The 11,438-nt window shown below is 37.1% G+C and overlaps 1 protein-coding gene across 1 annotated transcript; it reads left to right on the top strand.

The window, feature by feature from the left end:
- The first annotated feature begins 441 nt into the window (after positions 1-441).
- LOC132266722 (U1 small nuclear ribonucleoprotein 70 kDa-like) lies at positions 442-7,216 on the top strand. The gene is made up of 10 exons (XM_059767697.1): positions 442-773; positions 1,308-1,422; positions 1,530-1,609; positions 2,792-2,867; positions 2,954-3,018; positions 3,104-3,166; positions 4,805-4,886; positions 4,973-5,135; positions 5,803-5,874; positions 6,254-7,216. Exons 1-10 carry the CDS (start codon positions 678-680, stop codon positions 6,963-6,965), a joined length of 1,524 nt encoding a protein of 507 aa, XP_059623680.1. The 5' UTR covers positions 442-677; the 3' UTR covers positions 6,966-7,216.
- The last annotated feature ends 4,222 nt before the right edge of the window (positions 7,217-11,438 follow it).

Raw genomic sequence — 11,438 nt, 5'->3', positions numbered from 1 at the left:
GCCGGCGCTCCCTTTCTGTCAAGGCTATTTTTGTCATTAGTTCCATTTCTCTCCAAGTCCATCCAAATCTTGTCAATTTTGGAGGGATTCCAAATGAGGAATTTGATCCCTTCAAATCCTTTCTTTTCTCGCTTATTCTTTCCATCCAAACATACTAATCTCTATTATTTTTTTTCTTTTCTCTTCAAATCCCTCTAAATCTCAAGCCAAATGTTTAAAAAGATGTATGTGGCTTGCTCGTAATTGCAGATGTTGGAGGCTTTAAGGGCTTGTGTAACAAAGGTTTTCATTTTTTTTTACGGAGTAAAAAGAAGTATGGAAGGATTTTTAATTATCCAAAATTTTTTGGACGCAATTGCAATTTAACTCTCTTTCCGGATTAGAAACTCGGTATCAACTCGGAGACCGAGTTACAAATCGAGCGTCGATATAAATGGGCAAACGAAAACCCTTCTAGCTCTATAGCTGCCGCAATCACTCTCCTCTGCTCCTTTCTCCACCTTACTACATAGATCCATCGACCATCACACCATATAACCGTTTGATCGCAACAGTAAGATTCGATAAGATCTCTGGAAACCATAATCTCTTCGTCAACAATCATCAGATGCATGCAAATTCAACAGTAAGATTCGTTGATCTCTGAAAAACCCTAGGCTCTTCCGATCCTTGCAAAGATGGGGGACTTCAACGATGCCTTCATGCGCAACAACACCGCCGTACAGGCTCGCGCGAAGGCGCAGAACCGCGCGAATGTTATGCAACTGAAACTGGTATTTTTCTGATCCAATTCATTCGTCGACTTTTTGTTGTAATTCTAGGGTTTATTTTGTTGACCTTGGAGTTAATTTACGGTTTAATTTCGGATTACGTGATATTGAGTTTGGTACAGATTGTTGTGGATTGAAATAGATGTGGATGCGAGGGAATTTAGTGGAATTTGATGAGGCTGTGTTTGGTTATCGAGAAAACGAGAATGAAAAATGAATCGATGGGTTGTGTTTTGTTCTATTGTTACATCTGAAAGCCAAAATTTCAATCCATTTTAAGCTAAATAGTTGTGCATGAATAAGCAAAATAATCACATACATATTGTTTCTTATTTATTTTTGTTTGATATCTTGGTAATCAATGTGAAGAATTCTTTTATGTCGAGTATTACGCATAGAAGTAAAGGCATATACTAGAAACCTTTATAGACTTGTTTGATGATTGATAAAGAGTATTATGTTACAGTTTTCAAATGGACTTTGACTTTTGCTGAGTAATTTTGCCAATTAATAATATGCATATTATTTTAAATACAGATTGGGCAAAGTCATCCCACTGGTTTGACATCTAACCTTTTGAAGCTATTTGAGCCTCGACCTCCATTGGAGTACAAACCACCTCCAGAGAAGAGAAAATGTCCTCCATATACAGGTTATATCTCCACTCATTTAATGAATTTTATCAACCTGGCATTAATTTGTTGCGTTAAAGCTCTAAATTTCGTTGCCCTTTTTCATTTTATATTTTTCATTTTGTAGGGATGGCGCAATTTGTTAGTAACTTTGCTGAGCCAGGAGATTCTGAATATGCTCCACCTGTCCAAGAGGCTGAAACCCCTGTAAGATACTGCCTTCAGTGTGGAACCTATTATTCTTATTGATTTATATCATATGTTGATCCAATTTTGATTTTTGATTGAATGACTTTTGCTCTCTAAAATGTAATATTTAAGGTTGTTTGTGAAGTGATTTTTATTCAGTTATATTCCATGTTTTTTTTATGCTTTTATGTAATGGCTGTTTGTCCAGAAGGTTGCCTTCTTATGTTGTTCATCATGATAATTACTATTGAACAAGTGTGGTTCTTTTATTGATTCCATTGATTTTCTAATACTTTACGAGTATATCTGTGTACTCAGTTATTATAAACACTACTAATACCACTACTAACAGATTTAATGTGTTTACTGACCAGTTGAAGCCTTTTAAATGTCAAATTTGATGCATCTTTGTTGAATTGGTGCTTACTAAATATTTTGATAATGTATTAATATCCATGTGGCATGTAAAATTTTTATTTGCTCTGGTGATTGCTGAGTCTAACTTGGCTTTCAAGGGACAAAATTTTTGGAGTTCAAAGAAGTTTGCAAACGAGTGCCTTTTTGTTTGATTGCAATGTAAAACTCGCCAGAGGTCATACTTTGAAAAAATTGTAGATGCTTCTAATAATTATATGGGATACTCATTGCTTTCATTATAGATGGTCTGTATTAATTTTGAAGTGCTACGTCGACTATGATCTGCATTAGCCAACTGTGAGGTGCGGTAAAAGGATATGCAATATCTGTAGTTTTACATCTAGTATACTTGCCTTTGGTGAATTTGTCAAGTCAGCAGTTAGATACATGATAGGATGGCTTACATCCTGACACAACAATCTTACCCTGTGCCACTAGAAGTTGCAGAGACGGAATTGATTCAAGTATTTAGATCAGCAATTTATATCAAAGAATTTGATTGTTCTTGTTTATGTGCTATACTGCACACAGTCAAGAAGATACTGCAATTTGGTATGTGGTTTACCTACCATATGTATATGATGTGAAATCAAAGTTGCAAGTGATGGGTGAGTGGGTGACAAATGATCTCGTTACACAATTACAGTAATTGTCTGCGGTTGTATGTTAAGAATTGTGGGCTATAACAGATTTATCCATTTATATTGTAATGCATTTTTGCATTCTTCTGCAACTTAATTCTGTTTTGTTTATATCTTTGTTGATTTTTTTTGGTGGATCAAGGTGCAAAGAAGGGCTAGAATACATCAGTTACGGCTAGAAGAGGGTGCGAAAAAAGCTGCTGAGGAGCTTGAGAAATGTGATAATGCTTTTTGCCTTTTTAGTTATCATAAACTTGTTGAAATTGCTATCTCTAATATTTATATTTTTTAATCTTCTATGCAGATGATCCGAGTAATGACCCAAATATATCTGGCGATCCATACAAGACATTGTTTGTGGCTAGGCTTGTGAGTGATATTCTCCAATTATCAGTTTTCAAGTGTGTAGTAAAAATTTGCTTGGTATTAATTGCTCGTATATTTTTGTTTGCAGAATTATGAAACGACAGAGAGTAGAATCAAAAGGGAGTTTGAGGCTTATGGGCCTATCAAACGGGTAGGTATTATAGAGCTTCCTAAAGGGGGCTCTGGTTATTACCTTTCGGTTCGGTAAGAGATTCACTTATGTGGTAGCTATATATATTTATATATTTAGGAGGCTGAGGTTAATATATATATTTATATATATTAATTTTATTTATATTTCGTACATAATGCTAAGTTTTTTACCTTATATTTACTCTATCATGACTTCAGGTAACTGTTTTTTATAATTATTATATCATATTAGTTTTTCTTATGATAAAATATCATATGATTGTTTTATAAATCATGTTTCAAAATTTTAAGAGTGGCAATAATCAAATTTTAATTTGTAGAGAAGAAATCAAGGCTAAATAGTTATTAAATCATGCTTGGGCTTAGTAGTGACACGACATATAGTGGTAGCTTGGAGGAAACAAAATCTTTTTCCTCTCTTTCTAATAGTGCATTAATCTTGCCAAGTAAACTTATATTTGCTATGCGAAGTACATAGCACATAGTGCACAACAGAGGAATATCTGGATACAAAGGTGTTTTCAAGATATGTCATGTACATTGAGTAAGACCTCTAAATAGTAGGCGTTATGGTTATTTTTGCAATGCTTGTTCTTTAAAATCTCATTTTTATCAACTTCATATCGAGGTTGCATCAAAGTTGTCAAGCTTTGTGCTTAGATGTCGAGCACACCTGGTGATACATTGTGCACGTTCTATTTGGCTTTTTCACCAAGTTTAAAACGGAGAATGTGCATATCTTTACCCTGAAATATATAACATTGAGCTGGTAATAAATTGCACAGGTATCATTGCTTATTTGCCTCTTCTAGTGTATGTGGGTTTCTGTCGTTTCTCTTTGATAAGTTCTAGGATATAGTTGGTTTTGAAATCTCCTTGGGGCTTGGGTGTTGTATTTTTTATAGTAAAAGGTATTTTTTTATAGCATTAAGGTTCAACGTTTAAGCCGTATCCCTGGTAAGGGGCGATCCGTTTGTTCCACAAAAAGTATTTTTGGTACTTTGGTTTTCTACCAATTCAATGTAAAGATGGTGCTTCATACTGCATGGAAAAGCTGAATGCTTTAAGTTAAGCAGAGCGGTGATGGATTGTGCCTTTTGGCCTTTATTTCCAAGCGAGAAAGGGAGACTCACAACTTTTTCCTGCACTGGGTAAAATATATCGGGAGTATTAGTATCTCATTCTCTTCTAATTTAATTTGTAGTACGTGCTTTTATGCTAATAAAATTGTACTTTTGGCTTTAAAGGCTGTCAAAAAACATATCAGCAGTTGAGGAGATATCTGGTATTTCACTTATTATTTACAAATTACTTTGTTATTTAAAATAAATTTCCCTGGTAAGGGGACGTTAGTTTGTTCGGCAACTGGTAAATTGGCCACATACATCAGTTTTTCTGCAACTCTAGCAGTGGTGGTGATGCATCTCGCCTGGGGAAGCTGTATGATTTAAAGGTGAGCACGGCTAATGAGGCATAATGCCTGTCTGCCGTGCCATTAGGATTTATTTTTTCTAACTATTTCAATACACACTTGATTGGTAAAGTTAAACAGCATCTGGAATAACATTCTGTTCATTGCTGCAGAATTTTGTCCTTCTATGGCAGTAGCTTATTTATCTTATCCTTTGATTTTCAGATTCGATTGATTACAGATAAAGAATCAAGTAAACCCAGAGGATATGGTTTCATCGAGTATTTGCACACGCGTGATATGAAAGGTATTCTTTAATCTAATTTCTATATTGGTCTCTATCTCATATATTTTGTATTTGGTTTGAGAGTGCTGCATGTATATTTCATACAGCTGCTTATAAACAAGCTGATGGGAAGAAGCTTGATAATAGAAGGGTGCTTGTGGATGTTGAACGTGGTAGAACTGTTCCAAATTGGCGACCTCGCAGACTTGGTGGTGGACTTGGAACAACCAGGGTTGGAGGTGAAGAAGTAAACCAAAAGTATTCTGGGAGGTAATTAGCCTGGTTGCAACATTTTCACAAACTTTTTTGCATGATGAAAGGAGCCACAAAATTCTATGGGGTATCAAGATCTTTATTAATATGAATGTTTGAGGATGTTAATTAAAATGGGAAATGCATTGTACATGGAGGTAGCCAAGAGAAGGCGTCTTAGTTTTGGGATTTAATTATCATATATAGGCTAACAACAATTTTGCATTTATTTTTGGAGAGTGATTTTCCATTAGAACTATAGTGATTGCACATGAGGTTGGGTGTGTGCTCTTATCTTACCCCCACCACTATACACAACCAAAAAAAAAATTTGCATATATTTATTGTAGGCTAAGAGATGGAGTTTCCCGCAGAACCTTTTTTTTTCTTCCTTGGTCCCCTTTGAGTGAACAAATGGTAGAAAGATACAACTTGCTCTTGATTTGCTAATCTTATGCAAATGCTCTGAAACAGCTGCAATCTGAAAAACATCAATTATGATGAAAATTAACTCCGGGTAGTTGATAACCTTTATTTTCCTCCTTGTTTAATGAGGTAGGTTATGATTGCTTTGTAATAATGCTGAGCTTCAACTGCAGTACAAAGTACCAAATGATTCTGCGTGTTTTGGATGTTATTATTTTGTGAAATGTAATGTGCTTCTTGCTCTTCTTTGAATCCTCAGAGAGCTACAGCAGTCAGGAGGACCACCTCGGTCTGAGGAGCCCAGGACTCGAGATGAAAGGCACGGAGAGCGGTAATATTTGTAGTAACTTTTTTGCCTTGTTTTGTTGGTTTTATTTATTTCTGTCCAAATGTAAGAACCTGTTGGAGGATAGAAATGATCACACAAACAAATTGGACCAGTTAGGAGATGGATTCCTTAATACAGTAATGCTCGAGTACTTTCAAACAATTAATTATTGTGTTCCAGTACAAATATATATATCTATATATATATATATATTTGCATAATAATTAAAAGTTTAACAAGAAATTTTATGGACTGAAGTAAAAACCAGGTAAGCCTTCAATGGAATCTAGGTTAGATTGTGGAGATTTTTTGAGATCCTTATTATGTCTTACTTATGTCTGCATATGATGTTTATGGTTGCTGTTGAATAACAATATTTCAGGGATAGGGAAAAATCTCGTGAAAGGGGAAGAGACAGAGAGAGAGAACGGGAGAAGTCTCGTGAACGCTCTCATGACAAGCCAAGGGATCGTGATCATAAAGAGGATAGGCACCACAGAGACCGGGACAGGAACCGGGACAAGGAGAGAGAGCGAGGTCGTGATCGTGACCGAACACGTGACCGTGATCGGGGTCGAGACCGTGGTCGGGATTATGAACGTGACAGAGACCGTGATAGAGAGCGCGATCGGGAGCGTGACCGACCTCGAGAAAGGGAAAGAGATAAGGAAAGGGATTATGAAGTTGGGGAACCTGACCTTGACCGCAAGCGTTCACGTGATAGAGAATATGACTATGAGCAGGTGGAATCTAAACATGATCGTGACCGTCATGGTGAAAAGGAGTCTAACTATGATCCTGCTGAGCCAGAGGATGATCCTGGTTGGTATGAAGAGTCTGGACATGGGCATAGGCGTCCAAAAGCTGAATACTATGAACATCAAGGCCGGCGTCAATATGATAAGATGGATGTCGAGGGTGATCACGACCGCTATGATCATCCTGATCGTGATAATGATCAGTATGATGAAATGGAGGATGACTACCATTATGATCGAGCAGCTTCCGAGTCGCATGAAAGGGAGAGGACTCGAGATTTGGACCGTGAATACCGACGCTCAGAAAGGTCACTTTCTCGCGAGTACGAGTACTAGGGATATTTGGTGCGCCTCAACTTCCAAGCTTGATCGGTGAGGAGACGGATGTTTGCCTTTTGCTCCTTTTTTTCTGTTTGATACTTCTTGTGGTGTTCTCATTTGAACCTATTTTGTTTGGTTGATTACTTCACCAATGGGGCCGTACAAAATGGAGCGAATGAATAATTGTGTTAACATTTGCAATTTGAATTTTTGTAGTGGGATAAATTTGCAAGTAGTGGCTTATGTAATGGCTTGCAGGTTCTTTACTTGGTTGTCACCAAAATGAGGTTTTATTTGACAAGTGGATGAATATTATGCCACTGGATGAGAAGTAATACTAGTAAACACATAATACTTTTAAAAACATGAATGAGGAACAAGTGGATGAGGAACAAGATCTACAAAGTGTCATTTTTTTGCCTAATCTTTTTCTGTCCCAACAATTGCACTGGTTTTCCTCTTCAGCGTGGCTCACAATCTCTTTAGTTTCCTCCCATGTAATGGTAAATGTTTCACTCCGTTAACATTATAAACATCTTAACACGCTTATAACAATTACAAATTCTTCTAAGAATGTAATTAATATTTCTTTCTCTGTAACCTCACGCATTATTCATTTACTTGCCTCACGCATTATTCATTTACTTGGACTGGGTGGGCTAAACTGCATGTAATATTGATTTGAGGAAGGAAATTAAATTCCTCTCAATCTTTAATACAGAATTCTATTTTCAAAACATTTAAAAGAAATAATAATAATTTTTTTATTTTTATGTCAACCCATGAACAAAAAAAAAATAAAAAACACTAGATTGAACTCAAATTTCTTTCCTGTTAATTGAACTCAATTCTCCCCTAAAATCAAGCCTGTAATAAATGATACTGCTGATGTCATCCCAAAAGTATTTTAAGCATGATAGGTTATAAGCATATGGATTATTAAACAACTAACTAGCAAGTTTTTTCTACCATTTCAATGACCAACAATGTTGAGTTGTGGAGGTTATTTCACTGCAAGTCAAATGAAAATTTTAAGGGTTAATTACAATGACACCCCTTGAGGTTTGCTATAATTACAGCTATATACAAGTTAGACCATTTTTGAACGATGACACCCCACTAGGTTTGATAAAGTTAATAAAGACACCCCTTGCTAGAATTTTTTATCCAAACAGACCCTTAAAAGGTGAGAAAAGACTAAATTGCCCTTCAATAAAATACTAATTTTTAATTTAAAATATCCAAATCTTCAAATGATAGAATTACCCTTATTAATTCTAATTTTATATCTCTATCCTCTCTCACTGAAAACTAGAAATTTTGCCTCCAAAACCACCACCACCCACCACTGCCACCTCCACCAAACACGACACAGAGAGATTGCAAATGGGTTTAGTGAGAATTATTGCATACTATTAATTAATTTCTCTGTGCCTATCCAATGTGTTTCTTCAATTTTGTGGGCAAAAATATATATATATATTTCTTGAAAGAATGTACAGGGGCAATAGTGGTGGAGAGAGTGGAGGCGGTGCCGGGCCTTCTTCAAAGCATCCACTGGCCGTGGAGACTCGGCGGCGAGCAAGATGGAGAGCACGGGTGTGGATGAACTGCGGCAAAGTAGTGACGGACTAGCTGTGACGGCTTGATGAAGCCGTAGAGACGAGCTGGTTAACTGCGGCGGTGAGCGAGGAGGGACTCTCGGCTTTGATGATGTCCATCGGTGGGCAAGGAGAACTCGGTTGTGGATATCTGCGACCGGCGATGAGAGCGACGGCGAGCTTGGCCAGTGGCTATGGATCTGTGAGACAGATTTGGATGTCCACCGGCAGGGACTCTCGGCTTTGATGATGTCCATTGGCGGGCAAGGAGAAATCGGCTATGATTTGCGACCGGCGATGAAAGCGACGGCGAGCTCGGCGGATGGCTGTGGACGGTGAGACAGATCCGGCGAGGGAGGTGGAGCTCGGCTGTGGTTGGCGACGGTGCTGCTATCCCAATTTTTTGTTGGACTTGGTTTTATATATATATATATGATGGTGTTGATGTAATAATGTATATATATATAAGGGCAAAATTGACTTTTCATAAGTTCTAATATTTTCCCACAAAAATGAATTAAACATTGAAGGGCAATTTCATCTTTTTAACATTTTAAGGGCTTGTTTGGATCAAAATTCTCACAGGGGGTGTCATTGTTCAAAAAATGGCTACGTTATACATGACTGTTAATACATCAAACCTCAGGAGGTGTCGTTGTAATTAACCCAAATTTTAATTACTGAACAAATTGAATTAGTTCAATTTTTTCGTAAACAAGTTGGACATGATTGTAACTCCAATTAAACTGGTTCAAGTTTTTTTCTTGAACGAGTTGGACATGATTGTAACCCCAATTGAACTAGTTCAAGTTTTTTCCTGAACTAGTTAAACATGATTGTAATCTCAACTGATTCAAAAAAATTTTGAACAAGTTTATCTGGAGATTTGCGAAAATTAGTTACTAATTAATTTTTGACTCTCCAAAAGGTTAGACTTGAGAGGCAAGTTAGGTTCCTTTGTGTGCCAACCTAATAAGACCTTACGGTGTGTGACATTGTGTGATGGTGTGAGCCGCAAGGTGATTGGTGTGCAAAACTGTGTGAGATTGACAATTGTGTGAGAATTGTGAGTGGCTTAATTGTTGAGTGATTTTGTGCCTACACGAGATAGTAGTAAGTTGAGAGTTTGAGAGGAATTCTTCATTATATAGTGGAATTTGTTTGGTGTGTTCCGTAGGCGTAGCACTAAGTTTTGGATAAATCACATACATGCATCTTATCTTCTTGTGATTAAATGTTTTTATTTCCTTTTGATTATGATTATTTCTCGGACATCCTTGTTTTTTTCTGAATTTTCACCTCAACAAACAATGCCATATGTCTCACACATTTGAAATGGCACAAAAGCATATTCTATAGAGATTGATATGAACTGCCTACGACCATGAACTTTGGAAGTGTTGTGACCCTTCAACAACAGAAGGTTGGACTTGACTTGGTTTCGCACAGTTGTGCCAAAATCTACTATCATCCCCAACTCTTATTATTCAACATGCCCGTTTGGATTTGGTTTATCTCCCGATTATCAGCATTTATTATATCTATTTGTTGATTTTTTTTTTTTTACTATGTACTATTTATTTCCTTCCATACCTCAACAATATTATTATTATTGGTGTGTGGGCGTGCATGGGTGCCCCTCAGCTGCGACGACGTCCATTTTTGTTTTTTTGTTTTTGACTGTTGTCTTTCGTCCGGACTCCAAATCAAGTGATTCTTGAGTCTATCTTCATTAATTTTTCGTTGTCTATTCAATGGTGTGCTCGGTAGCACCCATATCTTTCTAAAAATTACCATTTTACTCCTAGGGCTAAACTTGTCCCTTTTTAAAACATCGCTTCTGCATTTTGTTTTCTTTTAAGATCTGTGGCTTCATGGGAAGCCACGTTTGTGTCTGAGGAATGACGTACATCCGTCGAGACTTTGTTTTCATGTGAAATGACTATTTTGCCCTTGGTAGCATACTTGGTCTATTTTTACCTTTTCGCTTCCGCATTTGTTTTCTTTGGGTTCCGTGATTTCATGGAAAGTGTCTTAGGGATACCGAACATCCTCATAGACTTTATTTTTGTTTCCGCTTCCGCATTCAGGATTCGTTATCGGGTCAACTTTCGGGTCACATTGACATATCCGAGTTTGTGAAAATAATATAATGTCCATCCTAACACTATATTATTTGAATATGCTAGCAATTCTTCTAAATTTCAATCATAACAGGTACACTAAATGTTCCTGGCAATTGCCAAGGGCGCGCTATCCCATTCATGAGTGAAGGGCGTCCACTGCAACCAAGAATAGAACCTAAATCAATTTGTGTCTAGCTATAATGCATAGTATATATGTGTTTTGCTATTATATCTACAAGTGAATGCAAAACACAAACGATATGAACACAGACGAAATATAATCAATATAATTGTCGATCTTCTCTAGACTTTTTGAGAAAGAGACATCCATTACATCCAGTAACTTTTTGACCAAGGAACTGTTATGTACCAAAGAAGACTCACTGATTACTGGAAGATTATGGTCGAAGAGGCAGATAAGTTTCCCCCAAGGAGGGAACAACCTTCCGTACTCGCTGGCTCTATGCTGGAACATCCTATAGAAGGATGGTTGAACCACTTGACATGGCTGATTACTACAGGAAAGGTAAACTGTACATAACTCAAGGAAGATCTGCACATTATGTCTTCTTCGAGAAGTGGCTGAATGATGACGTCCGACCATACTTTGCAAGTCATCGAGAGAACTGCAGCTTGCAGTCTTACCGAGGATTCTTGCTTTTGGGCACATGTGGAGGAGGCTATTCTTTCATGCAAATTGTTGCAGTCTGGAGAAACCAGTCAGGCAGATAAAGAATCCTCAAGGGTGAATTTGATTGAGT

Source organism: Cornus florida, unplaced genomic scaffold (assembly GCF_030987335.1).
Source record: "Cornus florida cultivar Cherokee Brave unplaced genomic scaffold, ASM3098733v1 CherokeeBrave_3.0.0_Hap2_Chr07, whole genome shotgun sequence".
NCBI lineage: Eukaryota > Viridiplantae > Streptophyta > Magnoliopsida > Cornales > Cornaceae > Cornus > Cornus florida.
The sequence above is the reverse complement of the archived record's forward strand: the minus strand, read 5'-3'. Positions and strand labels throughout refer to the sequence as shown.

Bases quoted from the DNA above. Each gene is read 5' to 3' on its own strand.
- LOC132266722 (XM_059767697.1), top strand. From the start codon at position 678: ATGGGGGACTTCAACGATGCCTTCATGCGCAACAACACCGCCGTACAG. The intron at 1,610-2,791 runs GTAAGATACTGC...TGGTGGATCAAG, and splicing joins TCCAAGAGGCTGAAACCCCT to GTGCAAAGAAGGGCTAGAAT. The intron at 2,868-2,953 runs GTGATAATGCTT...TCTTCTATGCAG, and splicing joins TGCTGAGGAGCTTGAGAAAT to ATGATCCGAGTAATGACCCA.